Source organism: Rhinoraja longicauda, chromosome 28, assembly GCF_053455715.1.
Source record: "Rhinoraja longicauda isolate Sanriku21f chromosome 28, sRhiLon1.1, whole genome shotgun sequence".
Taxonomy (NCBI): Eukaryota; Metazoa; Chordata; class Chondrichthyes; order Rajiformes; family Arhynchobatidae; genus Rhinoraja; species Rhinoraja longicauda.
Genome location: NC_135980.1, coordinates 14,147,766 through 14,173,472, shown reverse-complemented (window position 1 = coordinate 14,173,472; position 25,707 = coordinate 14,147,766). Strand labels below are relative to the sequence as shown.

Genomic DNA, 25,707 nt, shown 5'->3' with positions numbered 1-25,707 from the left:
AAAAAGGCAGTGTTATTTGTATACATTGAACTCAAACAAATTGAATGGAATGCCTTACATAACCATACAAAATAAGAGTATGTAAATAAAAGCATGTGCTTTTAATGACTTGAAATTTTGGAATCCTTGTACAATACTATTTATTTTAGTTTATGGAAAGACATTTTCAGAAACACTTGTGATGCATCAGTTTTTAATCTCTATAAAAATGTAACTCGATGAAAACTGATAATAACGAGTATGGACTAGTTCAGGCTCCACTCTTTTTTCGACACCATCTCCATTTTCCATTGGGTGATCACCAGAACATGGCTTGTACATACTCAAAAGTATTTTACCACTGCCTCAACACTGACGCACATATTCCACCCACCATGGGCACATTTCGAAAGTCGTGAATTAAATTAAAAAATAAAGTGAATGAAAATACAGTTTCTGCATGATTGACATTAATGGCACAGGGTTTTTCAAGATTTTTCCAAAGATAGGTATACAGGATTTTTTCATGAATTATTTATTGATTTAAATTGAATATTCCAGTCCCTGCAGAAGCATTGCACTGACTTAATTATGCATAATTAGAACGTCCCAAACATTATGGAGGGCACTGAATATCCTTTCCTTTTTTGCACAACCTAAATCTGTTATTGCACACTCAATAAACTGAATTTCTTTTCAGTCCTTTCTGTTCCCACCTTGACCATTACCTTTCATCATGTCACTTTCTTAGTGATTTTGTGTGTTTCTACTTTCCCGATTTAGGCGGCAGCTTGTCAATGCCTTACTAAAATGTTTAGCCAAAGTGCCATCCTGAATGAACCTCCCCGGTAAATCCTTTGGTTCAATAATTAGACGTGACCTTTGCTTAATAAATCTATTGTGACTTTTATTGATAACCCTATGCGGTCTTGATATATACAGGTCCTGTTCAATAATTTGCCCAATGTTGATGTGAAGCCTACTGACCGCATGTCATTCATGCTGACCTTACCTGCTGTAGAGACTGGTGCAATGGTGACATTTAAAAGATGTTGACAGGTACTTGGGTAGGAAAGGTTCAGATGGACATGGGCCAAAAACAGGCAAATGGGACTTGCTCAGTTATAAAACCTGATTAGCATGCATGAGTTGGACGGAAGGGCCTGTTTCTGTACAATTTAGTTTAATTTATTGTCACATGTACTATGCACATTTTGTCGCATGCTATCCAGTAAGCACAAAGACTATACGTGATTACAATCATGCCATCCAGTATATAGATGCAGGATAAAGGGAATAATGTTTAATGCATGGTAAAGTCCGATGAAAGATAGTCCGAGGGTCTCCAATGAGGTAGATAGTAGTTCAGGAACGCTCTCTAGTTGATGGGATGGTTCGAGGTTGTCTGAGAGCAGCTGGGATGAAGCTATCCCTGAATTTGGAAAGCTGTCCCTGAATCTGGAAAGCTGTCCCTGAATCTAACTCTATCTCTGGTTTTATATTAAGATAACCGTACCACACATCAAACCTGCTTCTAGACCAATACACCTGTAGTTAAATAGGAAAGATAAAGCCAGCATTTTTTTCACCCCTTGCTTCTTTTAAGAGCCTGGGATACATGTCATGTCAGTCTGAGGATTTATCTTTTTTTTTTTACCATCTCTATTTAAAAATAGAGTAACATATTTCTGAAAAGAACACAAAAATAAATGTTGTAATCCCTCTCTTTCAGGTATTGTACACCACGTCATCTAGATTTTGATGATCTTGAACGCAAATACTGGAAGAACTTGACATTTGTTTCTCCCATCTATGGAGCTGATATCAGTGGTTCTCTGTATGACAATGTGAGTAGTAATGCATATTTAAAGAAAAGCATGAATCTTTTTTGAGTTGTAATCTATTACTCCAGCTAGTGAACCACCTATGCCCAGTGAATGGACATGGGTTGTAAATCTCCTCAGTTTGATGAAGGGTCTCGACCCGAAATGTCACCTATACCTTTTTCCAGAGGTGCTGCCTGACCTGCTGAGTTACTCCAGTATGTTGTCTATTTTAAATCTAAGAAATTGATTTCAAAAAATTTGATATTTTGATAGCTGTTTTCCTTTACAGCATTTCATTTTGAGAGAGAAAAAAATATTTTGGAGTATTTATTTAAAACGAGATTGGTCACTTACAGATTGGCACAAGTTGTTATAAACTTGGTTGTATGGATTCGGAACCACCTTACAGATGGGTGTAGACAGAGGGTTGTAGTGGAAGGATAATATTGAGGCTGGAGGTCTGTGACTAGTGAGGTTCTGCAGGAATCTGTGCTGCGACCGTTATTTGTGATATACATAAATGACTTGGATGTAAGCAGAAGAGTTGGTTGGTACGTTTGCAGATGACACCAAGATTCCTGGTGAGGAAGTCTGTCAAAGTATACAGTGGGATATAGATCAGCTTTGGAAATGGAGAAGAAATGGCAAATGGAATTTAATCTGAGCAAGTGTGAGGTCATAAAGTCATACAGCACGAAAAACAGGCCCTTTAGCTCACTTTGTTCATGCCAACCAAGGTACCCCATCTACAGTAGTTCCACTTAACCTTTCCTGACAATGTATGCCCAAATGTCTTTTATATGTTATAGTTTCTGCCTCAACTCCTATCCCTTACTAGGATTTCTAGGGTTCTGCCCCAACCTCCTTTGGGGCCTCATTCCATGTACCCACCACCCTCCACTGTGGAAAAAGTTGCCTGTCAGATTCCCATTAAATCTTTCCCCTTTCACCTTAAACTTATGTCCTCTGGTTCTTGACTCTGGGTAAAAGACCGTGCATTTAATCTGCCTATTCCCCCAAGATCTTTTCCACCTTTACAAGATCACCTCTCATCCTCATACACTCCAAGGAAACAATCCAAGCCTGCCCAACCTCTCCCTGTAGCTCAAGCCCTCGAGTCCTGGCAACACCTGGGAGGTTGCACTTTGCGAGGTCAAATGGAAAGGGAGAATATACAATAAATGGTATGACCTTTAACAGCATTGATGTACAGAGGGATCGTAGGAGTCCAAGTCCATAACTTGCTGAAAATGGAAACACAGTGGAGAGCGGTAAAGCAGGCATATAGTAAGCATGCTTCCATAGGTTGGAGCATTGAGCATAAGAGTGAGGAAGTTGTGATGTGGTTTTTTTTTTGATTAGGCCACATTTGGAGCATTGCATTTGTTCTGGTTCTCCAAATACAGGAAGGGTGTGGAGGCTGTGATGTACACATGCAACAATATGGTAAAGCTGCTATGCTATGTATACATGCAACAATATGGTAAAGCTGTGCCTACGCAGCTGCTAAAATACACAGAGTTAAAATGGCCATCTTGTGTCCAGACCTGTGATGGTTTGGTCTCCCACTCAATGCGTGCTTTAGAGAATGATACTGAGTAAAACGTATCATTAATTGGCGACGAGGATAAACTTGTTTTGAAATTTCGCTTGGTGACTGGCTGTTGTGGATACAATGGCTATTTTTGGCTCAATAGGGGAATTTGATGTTGCACAGGGCGACTGGGTGCAGTTCGCCGAGCGCATTGAACATTACTTCCTAGCCAACGACATTACAGATGCAGGAAAGAAGAGGGCTATCTTGCTTTCCGTGTGTGGAGGACCAACATACAGACTCATCTCGAGTTTACTGGCTCCACAGAAACCTGGGCAAGTTGAATATTCGGAGATTGTGTCAACAGTCACGAATCACAAGGTCCCGAAACCGTCGGTCATCGTCCAGCGTTACAAATTCAACTCTCGTCATCGTCAACCGGGTGAGTCAGTTGTTGATTATGTGGCCGAGTTACGTCACCTCGCTGAACATTGTGCGTATGGTTCGACGCTCAATGAAATGTTACGTGATCGTTTGGTGTGTGGGATTGATGAGGACCACATTCAGCGTCGGTTATTGTCGGAAGCCACGCTGGATTTCGACAAGGCACTCGGTATCGCCACCGCTATGGGGACGGCAGACCGCAACACGGCTGTTCTCCGTGACGGGAAACAAAAGTCCAGCGAAGTGATAAATATAATCGCGAAATCAAGGGGGCCTCACAGTGGTCAGCCCAAACGGGGAACCATAAGAGGATCTTTGTGTTATAGCTGTGGTGGCTCTCCCCACGCTGACCTGAACGACTGTCCAGCGAAACAGGTGGAGTGTTTCAACTGCGGAAAAAAAGGGCATTTCTCACGGGTGTGCAGGTCGAGTGGGAAAAATGCTCAGCGTGGAAAGGAAAAACTGCAGAAAAAGCAGTCAGCTGGAAAAACGGATAAAAGCCACCAACTGACCGAGGAAGGTGATGTGTATGGTCTTTATCATACTAAAAGTGAGAAGAAAGTTACTCCTTTCACTGTGGACATGTGTGTGGGGGGAAAGACTATCCACATGCAAATCGACACTGGAGCTGCAGTTACGCTTATCAGTGCAGAGACGTGGAAGGACCAGTGGCGAAAAGGTGAAAGGGTACGCCTTCGTGATAGCACCGTGGTTCTCCATACTTACACTGGAGAGAAAGTGGAATTGTTGGGAGAATGTTCAGTGCCTGTCTCTCACAACCAGCAAACAGTGACACTCAAGCTGCTGGTAGCGAAGGGGGCGGGACCAAGCCTACTTGGCCGTCAGTGGTTGAAAGTTCTGCGACTCAACTGGCAGGAGGTGAACCAGGTCAACGTGAACGACCGCCTGCAGAGCCTCCTCTCCAAATACGGTGACCTCTTCAAAGCGGAACTCGGGACGCTCAAGGGCTTCGAAGTCGACATCTACATCGACCCGGCCGTACCACCGAAATTCATGAAGACTCGACCAGTGCCGCTGGCCCGTCGCGATCGCGTTGATCGCGAATTAGATCGCCTACAGGAGGAGAAAATCATAGAACCCGTTCAACACTCGAAATGGGCGGCACCGATTGTCTCCATTGACAAGGCAGACGGTAGCGTGAGAACCTGCGGAGACTACAGGTTAACGGTGAATACAGCAGCTCGATCTGATACGTATCCGATACCTCGGATGGATGAGTTGTTTACGAAGCTGGTGAAGGGGAAGCAGTTCACCAAACTTGACCTGTCGCATGCTTACCAGCAGTTGGTTTTGTTGTCCAGATGCCGTGAACTGGTGACGATAAATACCCATCGCGGTTTGTTCCAATACACCAGAATGCCGTTTGGCATTTCAACAGCACCGGCTGTATTTCAGCGTACGATGGACAATCTTCTGGCGGGGATTTCTGGGGTTGCGGTGTATCTGGACGATCTGCTCGTCACAGGTAGTTCCGAGGAAGAACACCTCGACAACCTCGAACAAGTCCTCCGCAGGCTCCAAGATGCAGGCCTACGACTGAAACGAGAAAAATGCGCCTTTCTCTTCAATGAAGTCCAATACCTGGGCCATAAGGTGAGCGCTGAAGGGCTGCAGCCAGTGGATGAACGAGTCAAAGCCATCGATGAGCTGGCTCAACCGAAGAACGTCAGGGAACTGAAGGCGTTCCTTGGGATGCTGAACTATTACGGCCTAATAGACAATAGACAATAGACAATAGGTGCAGGAGTAGGCCATTCAGCCCTTCGAGCTAGCACCGCCATTCAATGCGATCATGGCTGATCACTCTCAATCAGTACCGAGTTCCTGCCTTCTCCCCATACCCCCTCACTCCGCTATCCTTAAGAGCTCTATCCAGCTCTCTCTTGAAAGCATCCAACGAACTGGCCTCCACTGCCTTCTGAGGCAGAGAATTCCACACCTTCACCACTCTCTGACTGAAAAAGTTCTTCCTCATCTCCGTTCTAAATGGCCTACCCCTTATTCTTAAACTGTGGCCCCTTGTTCTGGACTCCCCCAACACTGGGAACATGTTTCCTGCCTCTAATGTGTCCAATCCCCTAATTATCTTATATGTTTCAATAAGATCCCCCCTCATCCTTCTAAATTCCAGTGTATACAAGCCCAATCGCTCCAGCCTTTCAACATACGACAGTCCCGCCATTCCGGGAATTAACCTAGTGAACCTACGCTGCACGCCCTCCATAGCAAGAATATCCTTCCTCAAATTTGGAGACCAAAACTGCACACAGTACTCCAGGTGCGGTCTCACCAGGGCCCGGTACAACTGTAGAAGGACCTCTTTGCTCCTATACTCAACTCCTCATCATATCATATCTTACAGCCGGAAACAGGCCTTTTCAGCCCTCCAAGTCCGTGCCGCCCAGTGATCCCCGCACATTAACACTATCCTACACCCACTAGGGACAATTTTTACATTTACCCAGCCAATTAACCTACATACCTGTACGTCTTTGGAGTGTGGGAGGAAACCGAAGATCTCGGAGTAAACCCACGCAGGTCACGGGGAGAACGTACAAACTCCTTACAGTGCAGCACCCGTAGTCAGGATCGAACCTGAGTCTCCGGCGCTGCATTCGCTGTAAAGCAGCAACTTTCTTCACTGCCTGCTGTACCTGCATGCTTCCTTTCATTGACTGATGCACTAGGACACCCAGATCTCGTTGAACTCCCCCTCCTCCTAACTTGACACCATTCAGATAATAATCTGCCTTTCTATTCTTACTTCCAAAGTGAATAACCTCACACTAATCTCTCAACCATGCTCGAACCGCTTCATCAACTGCTGCGCAAAACGGTTCGATGGCACTGGGGACCAGCTCAGCGGAAGGCGTTCGCACAAGCTAAGCAAGGCCTGAAATCGTCCAAAGTTCTGACGCATTACGACAGCAACAAGCCGCTCGTTCTCTCCTGTGATGCCAGCCCTTACGGAGTAGGGGCAGTGCTATCACACGTCATGGAAGATGGCACGGAAATGCCAATAGGCTACGCTTCACGCAGTCTGAATAACGCCGAACGCAACTACTCGCAGCTAGATAAGGAGGGTCTAGCCATAGTCTACGGCGTCAAGAAGTTCCACATGTACTTGTACGGACGACGATTCGTAATCAACACTGACCACAAGTCGCTTCTTGGGTTGTTCAGTAACACCAAGGCCATTCCGCTAATGGCTTCACCGCGAGTGATTCGCTGGTCGCTAACACTGGCAGCGTACGATTACGACATCGCGTACAAACCGGGCTCAGCCAACGCCAATGCAGACGCACTTAGCCGACTCCCACAACGAGCGACGGTATCGCAAGCGCCAATACCTGGAGAGATCGTCCTTCTGATGAGCGAGTTGGAGAAATCGCCCATCACTCCGTCGCGTGTTTGCACCATGACACAGAGGGATCCGATTCTGTCTCGTGTTCGTGAATACATCATGAGCGGGTGGCCAGACAAACCACCGAATGATGATTTCAAGCCCTACTTCAGTCGCAAAGTGGAGCTGAGCATTCACGAGGGTTGTCTTCTCTGGGGTAGTCGTGTCGTACTACCACCCCAATGTCGCTCGCAAATGATCGAGGAAGTGCATGATGCCCATCCAGGTATTGTGAAGATGAAAGCGATTGCTAGAGGTTGTGTGTGGTGGCCTGGAATCGACAAGGACTTAGAGCACAAAGTCAGAACATGTTCAGAATGCCAAATGCATCAGCGGGATCCGCCCAAAGCACCATTGCATTCATGGGAGCATCCTAGTCAACCGTGGTCACGTGTTCATGTCGATTATGCCGGCCTGGTACAGGGAAAGATGTTGCTTGTTCTCATTGACGCATATTCAAAGTGGATTGAAGTGCATATCACACGTGAATCAACCAGTGACGTTACTATGGACAAGCTTCGCTTCGTGTTTGCGACAAATGCCCTTCCGCATACACTGGGTTCTGACAATGGCCCATGTTTCACTAGCGAAAAGTTCGCAAAGTTCATGAAAGCAAATGGCGTTCGCCATATCAAAAGTGCGCCATACCATCCAGCAACCAATGGTCTCGCAGAGCGTGCCGTGCAGACGGTGAAGGCAGCACTCCGCAAGGTGTCGGGACCGCTGCAAACGCATGTCGCTCGATTCCTGATCTCGTATCGTTCAACGCCGCAAACTACTACAACGCAAACGCCGGCTGAAATGCTGATGAAAAGGAAAATTCGCACGCGTTTCAGCATCGCGGTGCCAGATGAAAGAGCGACCATTGGTGACAAACAACTCTCGCAAAAGTTGCACCATGATACGCGCCCAGCTCGAGAATTTGAGGAGGGAGAGAGCGTGCTAGTGCGCAACTACGCGAGAGGGGAGAAATGGGTACCAGGACACATCGCAAAGAAGCTAGGTCCTGTCTCATACCAGGTCGAGGTTCACGTCAACGGGGTAGAAATCTGGAAACGGCACGCAGACCAGATTCTGAAATGGGAAATCAACTCTCCCACAACCAACGAAACGGAAAATTCGATAGATTTTGACAGGGGTACGCCCACAGTGCACGATGAGGACGTCAACGAAAGAAGTGTTACACAGGAAAACTTCAACGAAAGCAAACACGAAAGAAGCGTTGCACCTGAAAACGTCGACGAAAGTAACCACGATGACACCGTCGAGGACGCGACATCAGAGCGCAACGAAGAAACCAATTCAGGGCGTAAGCAGTACCCCAAGCGAAATAGAAAGCGACCGGATTATTATGGATTCTGAAAACGAACTTGACTATACGGACTTGATTATACGGACTCGGTTATACGGACAATGTAAATGCCATGAAAATTTGGTTATCATTAATAGAAAGGACTGTAGCGTGAATACTCTTTCGGCATTACATTGAAGATGATACTCATATTCAAAAGATGAATTGGTTATGTAAACTTTGATTTGGATTGTAAATAGATACCAAAATTATGCATGTTTTTTTGAATTACTTAAATGGGGTTTTGTTATAGAAAAATACTTTGGAAACATAATGTATAAAGATCATTATGATTAAAAAAAAGTATCACAATTCTAAGGGGGGAGATATGTGATGTATACATGCAACAATATGGTAAAGCTGCTATGCTATGTATACATGCAACAATATGGAAAAGCTGTGCCTGCGCAGCTGCTAAAATACACAGAGTTAAAATGGCTATCTTGTGTCCAGACCTGTGATGTTTTGGTCTCCCACTCAATGCGTGCTTTAGAGAATGATACTGAGTAAAACGTATCAGAGGCTTTGGAAAGGGTAATCCCTGGATAAAGGGGTATTAGTCACAGAGAGTGGTTGGACAGACTTGGATTGTTTTCTCTGGAACGTTGGAGGCTGTTGGCTGACCTGGTAGAAGTATATAATATAATGAGACGCCTAGATAGGACAAACAGTCAAAACCCCTTTCCCAGGATGGAAAAACCAAATACTAGACGGCATTGGTTTAAGGTGAGAGGGGCAAAGTATAAAGGAGATGTTTGGGGCTGGGTTATTTTACACAGATGTTGGTGAGGGCCTGGAATGTGCTGCCATGGGTGGTGCTTGAGGAGGATGCGATGGTGGCATTTTGAAGACTATTAGATAGGCACATGGATATCCAGGGAATGGAGCGATATGGATTACGTGCAGGCAGATAAGAATTGATCTTGACATCATGTTTGGCATAGACGTGGGCCGAAGGCCTGTTCTTGTGCTGTAATGTTCTAAGATTAGTCCTTTTTAATTTCAGATCATTTTTTATCCAAAGAGTCAATGCCATTTGGTATTGTTAAATGCACCAGAGTGATAGGTGTGACTGTGGCAAATCTAGTTGCAGTTGCATTGACGTACGTTTGGATTTGCTCCTTTTTCTTGGCAGAATAGCAGATGGACGTAATTAATTAATTTATAGCTGTCCCGTCAGGAATGGTTTAATTTTTTTTTCTTTAAGAGATCTATACACAGTAATCTACACTGCCAACACCATCTCCATGATCTTACTTTCCTTGATCTTAATGGGTCATAAATTTTTCTGTTTCAAAATATGATATGTATAATCAATTTAAACTTGTTTTGGTAGCCTTTTATTAGTCATTAATTAATAATTTTGTTACAATGGATCATGGCAGCATACGTTACAGTTTCTAAATGTTAGGCAAGATTACGTCTGGAAATATTTGCACAATCTGCTATCTGGATTCCAAAATACATAATAATGTAAATAATTTAAAAAAAAAACCTGTGTCCTTAATGGTAACCTTTTCATTGCCATCCATTTTTTGTTTAGCATGTTGAGGAGTGGAATATTGGAAATCTGAACACGTTGCTGGATATGGTGGAGCAAGAATGTGGGATTGTGATTGAAGGTGTAAATACTTCATACCTGTACTTCGGGATGTGGAAAACCACTTTTGCCTGGCACACGGAAGATATGGATCTCTACAGCATTAACTATTTGCACTTTGGAGAACCGAAATCTTGGTATGTTCAGAGATTGCATGAGCAAGATGAATTAACAAATTCATTCTTTCAGCACCACCTCATCATCTTTAAATATTTGAAAACAAAATGATTGTTTGTAAGGTTGAAATATGTAAGGTTATTGGCATATTGCAACATATTGGGGACCACGTAGTTTATCATTGTTGACCATCTTATTGGCTACATCAAAGTATTATACAGGTTTCTGCCAAGCCTTTGCTCCCTCTTTCACATCAGTCACCTAAAGGGATTGGAGTATGACTGCAGAAAGCTTCGTTAATATGTACGGGGGGGACTTCTGATTGTCTGGTACGTCTTGAGTTCTAGGTTGCACTAAAAAAACACTAAAGGTAGACCTTTCACCTACACTTTTGACATAGGAAGAGCTGTGCTTTGGCTGAACAGAATATGGCGCATTAGAATAGTGCAGCACAATGTCTGTACCAAACATGGAGCCAAGTTATACTAATTGCATCTGCGTGCATCTGATCCATAATCCCTCCATTCCCTGCATAATCATGTACCTTTCTAAAAAGCAAGATTTCTGACAACTTCAGAATTCCTGATGTCATGGTAAAGAGGATTGATGTTAAAACTCAGAAATGTCAGATTTCCATTTAATGGCAAGTCAAGCTGGATGTAGAAAACCTGCACAACCTAAAATGGCACAACTTCAGGGAAATGTAGACACGAGGAGCTGCTGGACTCTTGAGCAAACTGCTCAAGGAACTCGGTGGGTCAGACAGCATTGCTACAAATTTACCTCAGGGTTGACCTGACCCTTGTGTGGATTTTGATATCCATCCCTACATCTCAAGGAGGAATATCAGTAATACCCTCACGAGAGTCTCTGTGATATCCCGCAACTCCGCTCTTGCTCCCCCTCCCCCCAGTTGCAACAGGGACAGAGTCCCCCGTCATCGCCTTTCACCCCATCAGCCGTCGCATACAGCACATAAACCTCCAACATTTTTGCCACCTCCAACGGGATTCCACCACTTGCCACATCTTCCCATCTCCACCCCTTTCTGCTTTCTGTAGAGACCGTTCCCTCCGCAACTCCCTGGTTAACTTGTCCCTTCCCAGGTACTTTCCCCAGCAACAGTAGGAGATGCAACACCTGTCCCAGTACCTTCTCCATCGACTCCGTCAAAGGACCCCAACTATCTTTCCAGGTGAGGCAGAGGTTCACTTGCACCTCCTCCAACTTCATGTACTATATCCACTGTTCCAGTTGTGTGAGAACAAGCGCTGACTTGGCGATTGTTTCGCTGAACACCTCAGTCCGCCTAAACCTACCTGATCTCCCGGTTGCTAAACACTTTAACTTCCCCTCCCATCCCCACACTGACCTTTCTGTCCTGGGCTTCCTCCATTGTCAGACTGAGGCCCAGTACAAATTGGAGGACCAGAACCTCATATTTCGCTTGGTCAACTTACACGCCAGCGGTATGAATATTGACTTCTCTAACTTCAAGTAACCTTGCTTTCCCCCCTCTCCATCCCTCTCCTTCCCAGTTCTCTGACCAGTCTGACTGTCCCTGATTCTATTTTATCTCTGTTTGCTTTGTTGCTACCTTCTAGCTAACAATGATCTATTCTACATTTTCCTTGATCTCCACCCACTTTGATGTCTCTTTCTCACACCTTGCACTTCCAGATCTCTGTGTCTCCCCCTCCCCTGACTCTCAGTCTGAGGAAGGGTCTCGACCCGAAACTTCACCCATTCCTTCTCTCCAGCGATGCTGCCTGTCAGTGCGTTTTTGTGTTCCTCTCGATTGATGGATTCGAAGACCAGTTGTAATGGTTGATGCATTTCTCTTGCAGTTGCTGTGCATTATTCCTTCAGGTGTGGTGGACTGCATGGTGGTGCAGCAGGCAGAGTCGCTGACCTTGGGTACAGTCTGTGCCACGTTTGCATGTTCTCTCTGTGACTGCTTATGTTTCCTTTAGATGGTCTGGTTTCCTCCCACTTTCCAAGTGGGTTCTTGTAGATTTATCAATGACACCTGTAAATTACTCCTTGGTGTAAGTTAACGTAGAAACAAATCCAAAAAGCTGACTACACGAGAGAGCGAACTGGGGCCACAAGGAAATAACAAGAGAAGAAATTGGGACTAATGGGATTGCTTCTCTTGCATGGATCTAGTGGATAGAATTGCTTCGGTTTGATTGTAGGACAGAATTCATACTGTTTTGAGGCATCAATGCTTTGGCTGCTGGAAGGAGGTAATTGAGGACTTGGGGGAATATTTTCTCTGTGGTTGAGATGGTAGATCAAGAATACGGTGGTTTTCGTCTTTCTTCAAGATGGTCATGACCTGGCATCTCACTGATCTAGTGGCACGTTCTTCTCCACGTGGGAGTTAAAGTTGCAAACTCTGCTGAGTTTTAGAATTTTTGTTGGGATACTCTTTGCAGTAGAGGACCAGAGGGAGTGTGACCTGGAACAAGGAAGGAAGGTGGGAGACAAGCAGCAGAATGCAAGAGAGAAGAAAGGATATGCAAGGATTGAAGGGAGAAGGACAGGGGTGAGGGGAACAATGAAGAATTGTTCATGATGTCTGTCATATACTGATTAGAACTCCTAAAATGCATCACCATGCGCATCAGGATTTATTTCCATTTACAATTGTTCTGCCCACTTTTCCAGCTAATCAGCATTCTTCTTGAACATAAAACTATCTTCCTCACTATCACCATCAATATAACGTGAATTGACGCAGATATTTACTCATTGAAGGAGAATCTAAAACTGGAGGGCTTGGGTTTAAGATGAGAGGGAATTTTTTTTAAAGGGACCTTCGGGGCACTATTTCAAAGATAGGTGGTGTATATATGGAACAAACTGCCAGAGGAAGTGGTAGAGGCAGGTACAATATTGACATTTAAAACAGGTGCATGGAGAGAAAAAAGTTTGGAGGAATAGGGGCCAGGTACAGGCAAGTGGTACTAGCTCAGTTAAACAACTTGGGCAGCATGGACAAGTTGGGCTGAGCAGCCTGTTTCTGTGGCTCTACAACTCCATTAGATCCAGGGATCAGAACAATCAAGAATGAGAGGACATTAGATGGGGAAAAGTGGAAGTGAGGAGGAAGCACTGGGCAAGGGCAAGGTTCCTCACAATATATATGCCAATTGTAAAGGCCTATTTTAATATTTTAGTTCTTTCAATGGTTCTTTAGGTTTATTATTATTATTGGCATGTGTACTGAGGTACAGTGAAATGCTTTGTTTTGCATGCTATACAAACAGACAGAAATATTATACATAAATACAATCAAGTCAAACTCAAGTGCAATGGATAGAGCAATACAATACAATATATCTTTATTGTCATTGTACAGGGGTACAACGAGATTGGGAATGCGCCTTCCATACGATGCAATAAATTAATTAGCTAATCAGTATAAATTTATACAACCCAGTGAAACAAAATTAGAAACAGTTTTAAAACAGTATAAAGTTCAAGTAGGTCTGTGCCGGTTCACTGTGTGATGTGACCACCCGGCTCAGCAGGACCGGTTCATAGCAGCTATGGCCTTGGGATGAAGCTGTTCCTGAGTCTGGAAGTGCGGGCGTAGAAGGCCTTGTAGCGTCTGCCCGATCGTAGAATTTCGAACAGACTATTGCAGGGGTATGAGGAGTCTTTGTGAATTTTCTGAGGCATCGTGTGTTGTAGATGTCCTCCAAGGCTGGTAGTTGTGTTCTGATAGTCTTCTGAGCTCTATGGACTACCCGCTGAAGAGCTCTCCTCTCTGCCTCCATTCAGCTGAGGTACCACACAGGGATGTCATGCGTTAGGATGCAGAAGGTCGTCAGCAGCTGTTGGGGCAGACCATACTTTTTCAGTGTTCTCAGGTAGAATAGTCGTTGCTGCGCCTTCTTGACCAGCGCAGCGGTGTTAGTGGATCATGTGAGATCCTCCGAAATGTGAGTGCCCAGAAACCTGAAGCTGGACACTCTCCACACTGTCCCCATTGATAAAGATCGGAGCGTATTCCCCGTTGTGTGATCTACGGAAGTTGACGATCAGCACCTTGGTCTTGGAGGTGGTCTTGGAGATACCAAGTGCGGAATATAGATCTTGGCGTTGTAGCGTATCATTTCTATAGACAGTCCGATGTTCACAATGGGGTAGAGGTGAATTGGGAGGACCCAAATTCATGGAAGGACTGTTCAGAAGGCTGTTGGCAGAGGGGGGAAAATGGCACGTGTTTTGATGTGAAATGGTTGTGATTCCAGTTTATTCCACTGGGGGATGCTGTTGTGTAATTAATTCTGCAAACACATCCTGTGTTCAGAGCAGCATCTTCCTCCTTTCCACCACCCGTCTCCCTCCTGCCCTTTCCACCACCCGTCTCCCTCCTGCCCTTTCTTCCCCAAAACAATCTCACACCACCCTTTTGAAGTGCATTGCAATGCACTAGAGCTAAAAAACAGAGGCCAAGAACGTCCATTTGAAGTTGTAGGGGAAGTGGGGATTGTTTTTATCATGTTAATTTTATTTTTATTTGCTTTTAATCTCAGTGCTTCAGGAAAGTTTCTGGATTTGTGGCACATTTACCAATTTTCATCATTGGACCAGATAAAATATTTTGGAGGTTGAGCATATACCTTTTTGAAGTTCAAAATCTATGGGATTCAAGATCAAGATCTATGGGGACAGTTAGAATTATATTCTGGGTGTGCACAACACAATCATCATGTTATGTTGTCTCTTGGGATCAACGGTGACTTGTTTCCAGTTCTGAGGTGACTGAGGTCAGTTTGGGACCTGCCACAGCTGGGGCAGGATGTGACTGCCAGCATTAGTGGCAGGTGGACTTTTCATGAGTCCTCAGGGATTCTGTGTATTCCTGACATGGAGCCAAGTTCTCAGTCACATTTGGAATGCTCCTCATCCTCTTCGAGAAGTCATGGGCCAGGTAGTCTTACAGGTCATTCAGGATTTGCTTTTTCTTCAGGGAAGCTTTGTAATGGAGAACTTGTTTCAGAACTTTATTGTCAGGCATGCAAATGTCATAGATTGCCCAATGGATCCATTTTAGGGCCTGAGTGCTGGGGATGTCAGCCTGGCAGAATTAGTGTGAGATTCTCATTTTTATTTTAGTAGAGAGGGAATGAAGGAGTATTTTATTGGTATACGGGACCAAGTGGACCCGTTGGGCTCAAACCTTTCCTGCATTAGTGCAGCACCCTCTCTATCCTCCCCTCCCCTCTCCCCTCCCTCCTCCCCCTCCTTCTTCCCCTCCCCTCCCCCTCCACTCCCTTCCCTCTCCGCTCCCCTCCCCTCCACCCCTTCCCCTCTCCCTTCCCCTCTCCCTTCCCCTCCCCCTCTCCCTTCCCCTCCCCCCACTCCATCCCCCTTATCCTCCCTCCCTCCACCGCCCTCCCTCCCTAGGAGATAGATTTAAACTTTAAAATGTGAATAACTTTTAAAATATAACACCGATTTCAATGAAACTTCTTCCATTAGCACCAAAGGGACGATGGTGAGTAAGGTGGGCCTAATATTGTTGCGCTATTGTGTACTGTTTTGGCTGTCGTTTAGGAACAAACAAATGAGAGTTTTAGTATATAGATAAAGGACTTCGACAAAAGTGATTTAGAATTCTGAAATACTCTGCCGAGGTTTGTTATAATGTTGAAAATCTAGTTAACCAACGCTAACAGTTGAAAGACTCATTCAGGATTTACGACAGAATTGCTGAACAACACCAAGGTAATTTTGAGACTGGAATTGTCTGCCTAGTTGTGCAGCCTGCATTGAATATTGCTTGACTGTTGCACACTGTTCTGACAGCAAAAATAATAAAATCTGTTTCATAAAGTGATGGCCAATCACCATCCCTATCCGGCAGATTGTATTTACTATACTACTCTGAAAGGCAGTCAATTGCAGAATATAGATTATTGTCTCCCTGTCGAGTGCAGGAGTGTCTTTGTGCGACTTCAATGCATGCACAGCCACACATACAGTACTTGCAAGTTCCAGTTATACATTTCCTTTGATGTATTAGAGTTAATGACACAATTGCCCTGTTAACTTCACCAAAGAGCTGAGCTATGTTTTTGATCCTATTTGGGTCATGGGCTCCATTCCAGTTAATGTATTATGAACTAATGTCTGGTGGTGGAAGAGCTACAACTGGAGGTATGTGTAAACACTGTTAATTGGCAATTTGCTGGAATCTTTAGCAAAAACAAAGTTCTGGTGGGACTCAGCATGTCATAGAGCATCTGCAGAAGAAATGGACAGGTCATGTTTTGGGTTGGGATCCTTCAGAATAATTGGAGCAGGGGTGAGAAAGCTGGCTAAGAGAGGTGGGCATAGGACAGTTACAATCTTTTTTTCCAGGATGGAAAAATTAAATACTAGACAGCATAGCTTTAAGGTGAGGAGTAATTTTTTTTTGCACAGAGGGTGTTGAGTCCCTGTAACGTGCTATCAGGGATGGTAGTTGAGGCAGATATGTTAGTGACATTTGAGAGACTTTTGGTCTGGTTTCAACTCGGTGACTGGAGAGTTTTGGAATCTTTTAAAACAGTTCAGTTACGGCTTATTTTCATGTTGTGACTTAAGGAAATGCACTTCTTCCCCAGCTATACAAAAAAATAGAGCTGAGCTACCCATGTGGGAAATTAGATTGAAAAGTTTGCCTTGTCTTCTGAATGGCGCACTGGGGTTTATATTTCTTTGGTGTAATTTCATTGTAACAACAAAATAAATATCATTATTTTTGTGCAAGTGCTGACTTTGCTTGGCTGAAGCGCGATTGATATTGGGCATTTGCCCTCGCATTTGCGCAGAAGGCTTGTAACTCATCCTCTTGCTTCCTATTTCTCCCGCCTTGTTTACTGGAAGTTTTATAGGTTATTTGGCATTGCAACCAATTCATACAGCATGGAAACAGGCTTTCATATCAAGATACACAACCCCCTTTTTCCATTACTCAGCCCGTAGTCTTTTATGCCAAGGTGTTTCAAATGCTTGTCTAAATATATAAACGTTAAATATTTTGAGGAATACCTGCCTCCATCACTACTCCCTCAGACAATCCATTCCTGATTGCAATCACACTCTGGTTAGAAAAAATCTTAAAATCTACTCTAAATCCCCTACCCTTACCATAAAACTATACTGTCTGGTATAGATCGCTAGTAACGAGAAAAAAATCTCACTAGCAACCTTTATCTATGACTTATAATTTTGTACCTCAATTGTCGGAACACTGTCAGTTACTTGTCAGAAAACATAGGCCTCAATTTAATACAAGTTTGCATTCTACTGCACTTATGTTGTTAGCATTTGCTGAACTTATTGCATGTTACAGCCGACCGCACCTTATATTTGATTACATTATTTCTTTTATTTTTTTAAAACGGCACTTGCAATATGTTAGCTCATTGCTGTGCAATAACTTGCTGTCTTGATTGCACTGTACACTGCCTCGACCGTGTTGTAGTTGTTTTGTCTATATTGTATTGGAGGTCAGTTTGTTTGATTCAGTGGATTAGGTTTGGCTTGTTATGGTTAGAGGTTTGTCCTTTGTACTGTCTGCTGTGTGTGATTGCATCATCTGGACTGCTTTAATTTCGCTGTACTTTGTGTAGTGACAATAAAGGTTTTTACAATTTACAAGAAGCCCCTCAGCCTTCTCTGCTCCAAGGGAAACAAACTCAACTCATCAATTTTTACCTCATAACAAAAGCTTTACATCCCAGGTAACACCCTAGTGAATCTCCACTTTATCCCCCGTGTCCTCATTGTGTGGCGACCAGAGTTGCACGCGACTTAATCTGTGACCTATGATACAAAACTTTTCGCCATACACAATCTCCAAGATATTTTTGAATAACCGTTGATTTTTGCTGATATCACATACAACTCTTTTCTTCCTGAATATCCTGTTTCCTTACTGTATGATTGAGTCTATGACTTGGAGGTTTTTGGAGTTAAGGTTCTTCACTTGTTGCAGGATACCCAGCCTTGGATTTGGTGACATAGCTATTGTATGGCTGCCGTAGTTAGGTTTCTGGCCAGTTGGTGGGGAACTTGGTGATGGTGTGATAGATCAGTATACAGAGTTCGGCTTTCTCCAGGTCATGGTAATTGTTTAATTTAGTTTAGTTTGACACTTGCTTCATGCCGATGTTTCTTACCGTTTGCCACCCAATGCCTGATGTCTTGCTGCATGTTAAGTCAGTCAATTCCAATAGCTGCAAGTGGATTTTACCAATGAGTAACTATCATCTAGCATCATAATTTCTGATCGTGGTGCAGGGAATATAATTCACATAGCCACTGAAGATAACTGGACGTGGTAGGTTAATTTGCTATTGTATATTATTCCTGTCAGTGGGGGTGTTGAATGGGTTGGAAAGGAATGTTCTGAGAATGTTCTGAATGTTGTTGAATCCCATTGCTTTGGTTAATTTTTGACATCATAGAATGAATCAAATTGGGCGAAGAGTAGAGAAATGAAGAACTACAGATGCTGGTTTACAAAAAAAAGCCAAAGTGCTGGAATAACTTAGTCTCTGAAGAAGGGACACGACCCAAAACGTCACCTGTCCATGTTCTCCAGAGATGCTGCCTGACCTGTTGAGTTACTCCAGCACTTTGTGTCTGCTTTTGGTGGAGACCTCCAGAAGTGGTGGTAGCCGATTCTCACAACATTTCTATCTGGAGATGTTTGTGATGATTTCATTCTTTTTTTGCAATCTTTCTGTGTATTGTTGAAGATGTGGATGGATGTTTATGTATCCTTTTCCCTTTTGAAAGTGATTTATTTGTTTGACAAACTGAGGTGACGGACTGCAGAGCTTTAAATTCAATCCTTCAGTTATGTGTTTGTGTAGAATGCCTATTGTATGGTGTTTCAATTGTTTATCGTGCATGTGGACATGTAGCTTCACTGGATTGTCACCTCAATTTAAAAATGGCTGATCTACTTTTGTCATGCTCTCCAAAACTCTGCTTTGAATCACAGTTTATAGCATTGCAAGGCTGTGGAAGTTAAAGGTAATGTTATGGATTATAGAAGTGACAGAGGTTATGAAATAATATTAAAATCTTCACTTTCCCAATGATTCCTTGAAGCCTGCCAATCTTTGAGCACAGTTTTGAAAGTTAATCAAATGAATCGATGAGGGGTAACCTCAACTTTTCCTCAACTTGCATTGGCCTCAACAGGTTTTATTATTAATGCAAGCTTTTATTTTGTCTTAATGATCTGCATTTTGGAAAAACTTTACCTTAGTAATTGTAATGGCAGTTTCTATACCTTCTCAAAATCCAACTTCGATAGCCATTACTGCTCGGGGATATGGTAGAGATATTTTCTTTGTAAGAAGAGGAATGGGCATGCTGTGCATGTGATGTTTTGGTCAACAGAATTGCATTCATCAATCTTGATTACGTGCTGTATGGTGCAGAATCTGCCCCAGACTGATCATAATCCAGATTCAGTTAGCTGTGATTTTCCCGTTTTGCAAATGTATCTTGTGGACCTCTAAAGCTTGGTCGAATCTTTGTACATGGGACCACAGCAAATCAGGATGCTATTTTTTTTCTATTAGAGTAACAAAAGAATATGAATATTTAATACAGCAACACAATATGTTTCCATAAAAGGGAAGAATGAGCTTGTAAAATTACTGCTTCATCTATAGACAATCACATTAATTTCTCAATGGTTAAACTTTGGTGCAGAACTACTTAAGTGTATAAGTAGACCTTGCTGTTTCTAGCTGAAGATTGTTCAAGCTGTTGTGATAGTATTTAGAAGGATATGGTTTCAATTGAGAGGTAAACAAATGAGTGGAGGAGGCCTGTCCTAGGATATTTTTGCTTACCTGATTTATTTGATTAAATCTGTTAGAATCTGATAATTTTTACACATGAACATCTAATTATTGATTAGAATGAAAATATGCACATGTATTTTTTGCGTCCTTAATTCGTACGTTCTGTGCATAAATTAAGGACAAAATAAATACCCATAACTCTTTACCTATGGCAAAGAAAGCTTAAACAGTGTTTACATTAAAGCACAGCAGATAATATGTACAAAGAAAATAGGTTTATCTACAATACTCTGCACTCTCCATGTAAATGTTGAGTTTTGAGGCTTTGCAAACTGAAATGTTCTCAACGTTATTTCATTGTTTGAGAGGCAGGCAGATGGTGTGACTGCAGTCCAGTAGGATGATGATAGAAGCATGCATGTGCACACCAAAACGTCATGTTGCATGCTTAAAGATGCATTACACCTACCTGCAAATCTGAGATCAATGCATTAATGGCTTCTGCAGCCTTATTACACGATAGGGACTATCTGAAGAAGGGCTTGACCCGAAACGTCACCCATTCCTTCTCCCCAGAGATGCTGCCTGTACCGCTGAGTTACTCCAGCTTTTTATGCCTATTACATGATAAGTGGGCAGCATTATAAAGAAATATTTACTTATTTTTACAAAGTACTTGAATACTCTTGTTTTCAAGTAAGAAATTTCTTCAGCTGCAAGCCATCACTCATTTTTACTTTAGGCCATGAAGTATTTAAATTTTGTTTTCTTGATGCTATTATTCATTGTGGAAGAGATGGTCCATGTGTCGACAGAGGAGAATTTGCACCTTAGTTTAATTGTTCGCATCAAGCAGGGAAGCAATTCCACCCATTCCATTCTTCAAAGGATGGCGTTCTGTTGGGGAGGCATTCTGGTTATATCCTATGAATATATCATATTGATTGTTGCTTGAAGAGTATTAGTAAAAAAGATGTTAAAGAATGAGTGCATTGAAACAAAGGGATCAATAAAAATCCTTGTTGGTGAAGGCGACAGTTGGGCAATTTTGATGGTCATCCTCCATAATGAAAAATGAACTGTCATCTTCAGAAGTTATTAGCAAATGTCAAGGGCGTAAATAGCAGTCAAACAGGTTCCTGTGGCACAGCCTGTATCTCCCATCTTTTGCAGAGAAATCTTTCATACAAGATTTGTGCTGGAAGCAGTGTTGGTGACATAAAACCAGGCGTGTAAAGGGAAAAGGTGGAATTTATATCGATTTGCTGCCATAGGTGGAATCTGTGGAATGATACGAAAGTGAAATTGCTATATCGGTAATTGTTTATGATTGTTATTTTTTTCTTTCTTTGGATGGTTAAACATTAACATTATTAACATTTTTAAATGAAACAAAATGCTGGAAATACCCAGCAGATTTGCAAATCCAGCAGAGAGAAGTAAAGATGTTCTTGGTTCAGATACTTTTAATTAACAATGGGGAAAAATTAGACACCAGTATTTTGCTTTCAGAATATGTACTTTACTTGTTAAGATTGATTCCTGCCATAAAGTGATCAGTAAAATTGGCCTCCGGGAAATTGATAAGAAGAATTGAGTTGGATTTCATTGGTAATTGGCCTTTCAGTATAGTTTGTGATTTCAGCCACTGATATGCAAGACATTATTGCTTGTCTCTGTATTCATGAATTTGATTTTCTAATCTTCTGATGTTACAGTGTGATCCTGGCAATCGAGATCAATGGTGATCACTGCAGATTGTTAGGATATGTCATTTTATTCATGCATCCTTTCACTAGGTTTTATACAATCTCAGAATGCTATTTTTGAAGTTTCAGTACCAGTTACACGATTAAACATTTAACAAGGCTAGACAACTCCAAATGACAATGCCCCTCTGCAGAAGAGCTGTATGTTTTTTCTTTCTTCATCCATTGTTTCACCGAGACCTTTCCTCCTTGACAAAAGACATTGAGTCCTTGGTGTGTTATGGTTCATCAGCATCAATTGCTTTTGGGCACATCATGTGACTGTTTCTTCTAACATGACCAAAGATAGTGTTGTTGCTGACCATTTCAGCTGTAAGATCCAGAACATGGAATGGATCAAGCTTAAACTCACAAGCCATGCGAAAAACTGTTTACACCATGATGCATGTTTATGTTTACATCAGTTTGAGTTAAATGCTAACTGAAGCAATGTTAATGCATTGAATGTCCAGATCATTTAAGAGAACCAATTACAATTTATATAAAATTATAAAATGGAGGTTTGCAAGCTGTTCCCTATTACATTTTCCTTTCTGGATTTACCAGGTGTCTATGAATATCTATCCCATATGTTTTATCCTTTCAGATCTTGAATTTTAATTTTATTATCTGTCGGAACATCTTCACCTGCCTCATTTCTCCTCCCATCCCCACTATCACAGGTATCCAATTGATCGGGTCATTCTCTCCCCTTCACCTAATCCCATGTTCAATTGGCATAACCCTGGTTCTCAGCCTCAGTTGCAAAATTGTTACTGAAAAACAAGCTTCATATATAGGCGTTATAGTGAGGTGGTCATAGCTGAGGTACACAAGTGCAACTGAGCTCTGTGGCCATTTCCCTTCAAAATAGGTATAGACAGCAAAATAGGTATTGCTTCAAAACGGGTATAGTTATAGAGAAGATTTACGAGGATGTTGCCAGGACTTGAGAGCCTGAGCTATAGGGAGAGGTTGGCAGGCTAGGACGTTATTCTTTGGCGTTTAGGAGGATGAGGGGTAATCTTACAGAGGTGTATAAAATCATGGGGGGAATAGATAAGATAAATGCACAATCTTTAATGCAGAATAGGGAAATCAAGAACCAGAGTACATAGGTTTCAGATGAGTGGGGAAAGATTTAATCAGTAACTGAGGGACACCATTTTCACACACAGGGTGGTAGTTATATGGAACAAATTACCAGATGAGGTAGTTGAGGCAGGTACTTTGAACCCATGTGTTTTGCGATGGTCATGCTACAAACGCATATGCTGACTTGTGTGACAATTAGCAGTAGAGGAGGTTAACATCGAGCAGGAAATTGTAATATTTCTGGTAATTTTTTTATGAAGTAATTAATGCAGTTTGAAGTGTCACCTTAGAACCTTAATCAAAAAGTGATGAATATAGCTTCACAGTGGACCGTCATATGTAATCCAATCTGATATGTCACACCTTATAGTGGTAATGTTGCTCTGTTGGAATTATTCTCTCTTGGAATCGTATTAATCAATTTAGGGATTTTAGGCCACAGTTTTATTACTGTTTTGTTTTTGGAATGGTGGGGCAGGGGCTCAGTTTTCCATGAATGCTTTTTTTTAATCAATGTTACAATTTTTGTGACTAGTGGAGCAGTGGTTTGTATGGTACTTTCTTCTAGTTTGGGTAATGACGATTGTAGCTACTATATGCCTGGTAAGTGAAGGGGTCTGGGAACTAAAATTTTCTGAAGGTTATTTAATGGAGTGCTGTTAAGGTGACTGATTTATAATAGGCTGCCCGTGCTTGGGTAATTTTTTGCAGTAGAGTGACTCAATCTGTTGCCTCATATCCTTTCTAGCTTGGATTTTCTAGGGCTTAATAAATATCAGCTCTGACTATTATCAAATATAGCTACAATGAGATTGAGGAATTTATTCACAAAATGCTGGAGTAACTCAGCAGGTCAGGCAGCATCTCAGGAGAGAAGGAATGGGTGACATTTCGGGTTGAGACCCTTCTTCAGACTGATGTCAGGGGGGTGGGACAAAGGAAGGATATAGGTGGAGAGACAAAGATAGAGGGAGAACTGGGAAGGGGAGGGGAAGAGAGGGACAGAGGAACTATCTAAAGTTAGAGAAGTCGATGTTCATACCGCTGGGCTGCAGGCTGCCCAAGCGAAATATGAGGTGCTGTTGCTCCAATTTCCGGTGGGCCTCACTATGGCACTGGAGGAGGCCCATGACAGAAAGGTCAGACTGGGAGTAGGAGGGGGAGTTGAAGTGCTCAGCCACCGGGAGATCAGGTTGGTTAAGGTGGACTGAGCGAAGGTGTTGAGCGAAACGATCGCTGAGCCTGCGTTTGGTTTCGCTGATGTAAAGAAGTTGACATCTAGAGCAGCGGATGCATTAGATGAGGTTGGAGGAGGTGCAGGTGAACCTCTGTCTCACCTGGAAAGACTGTTTGGGTCCTTGGATGGAGTTGAGGGGGGAGGTAAAGGGGCAGGTGTTGCATCTGAGATTGAGGAATGTCGTTTGTTCGCTGGTTAGCCACCTGAATTTAGGACTGAATAGATTTATCTTGGTGAAATTACTGCACGCACTTGATTATGGCATGATTTGTTTAAAGAAATTATATATTGACAAAATACTTTTGTTCCCTCAGCTTGATAAATGACAGGGGGAAACCCATTAATGTTTTGGCCTTGCACTCTGCAGTTATTTGTTAATCAATATCGTGTGGAGTAAGCCAGTTCTTAAGGATTATTGGAGATGGCAGAAATGCAAAAACAAAGTATCTTTCTTGAAAGCATTGTAAGCTAATTATAGTGAGAAGGAATAAAAGCCTGCGTGGGTCTACCTTTGCTTGCCTACAGCATAATGCATGTAATGCAGAAATCTAGGATCTGAGATGGAATGTACTGAGTAACAAACTAAAATTAATTTACAAATGAACTAAAATGAAAGTAGTCACTCATTTTTTGCAAAATCTTTAATTTGGGTATGAGTATTGAGTATTTTGTCCATTCTCGGAGGGGTGGGGGGTGGGGGGGGGGGGTGTGGGGATGCTGCAGTTGCAATTCCTGGGTTGAATGGCAGAGCACTTTCAGCTACCTAACATTGGATTGGCATCCTAGCATTGATGGAAATGGGGGTGGATTGGGGCAACAGTTTGAAGCTAATAAATTTCATAACAACTAGAAATATGTTTTTCATGAAGCTTCGCTAGGAGATCAATTTTTCAAATGCAATATTTTAAAAATGCAGTGGACAGTCCATGTTGCCTGTTGCAGGTCGCAATCAAGTTACAGTGGAAGTTTAATTTGTAATTATATTTAATTCCAAGAGACTGATTAAATGAAAAATATGTCATGCACCTGTGCAGAGGTCAATAAAAGAAAAGCCTGTTTACAGGCCATGTCAAGGCATTGCTGAAAGATGTGGAAGGCAATAGTGGTAAGTACATTGTGTGGTGATGAATCATCAGAAACATGGATGCTTATTTTCCTCACATCGGGGGGGGGGGATAGTCTTGGATCTATGGGCTATTTACTCATTGGGTGTGACTAGGAATGTAGGAGATAACAAAAAGTGGTAAACACTTCTGGGCCTGACTTCACCACCATCGAAGGGATCCTTCATAGGAAGAGCTATCTCAAAAAGGCAACCAGCATCATCAAGGACTCGCACGACGTGGCTCTCATTTCACTCCTGCCATCAGGATGGAAGTATAGGAGCCTGAAAACTAACCTAGACTCAGGAACAACTTCTTCCTGATGACCATCAGGCAATTGGAACATGACAAACTTCAACTAAAGTCTGCACTACAATCTGTCTTGGTTACATTAGGGATTTTGGGCTTGGTTTTAT

At 42.6% G+C, this 25,707-nt stretch overlaps 1 protein-coding gene across 1 annotated transcript in view; it reads left to right on the top strand.

Annotated features, from left to right (window-relative positions):
- kdm4b (lysine (K)-specific demethylase 4B) overlaps positions 1–25,707 on the top strand; it is a 268,277-nt gene that overhangs the window by 38,170 nt on the left and 204,400 nt on the right. Inside the window, exons 4-5 of the mRNA XM_078424193.1 lie at positions 1,712–1,826; positions 10,102–10,295. Of these exons, the coding sequence (XP_078280319.1) occupies positions 1,712–1,826; positions 10,102–10,295 (309 nt within the window). The remainder of the gene's footprint in view (positions 1–1,711; positions 1,827–10,101; positions 10,296–25,707) is intronic.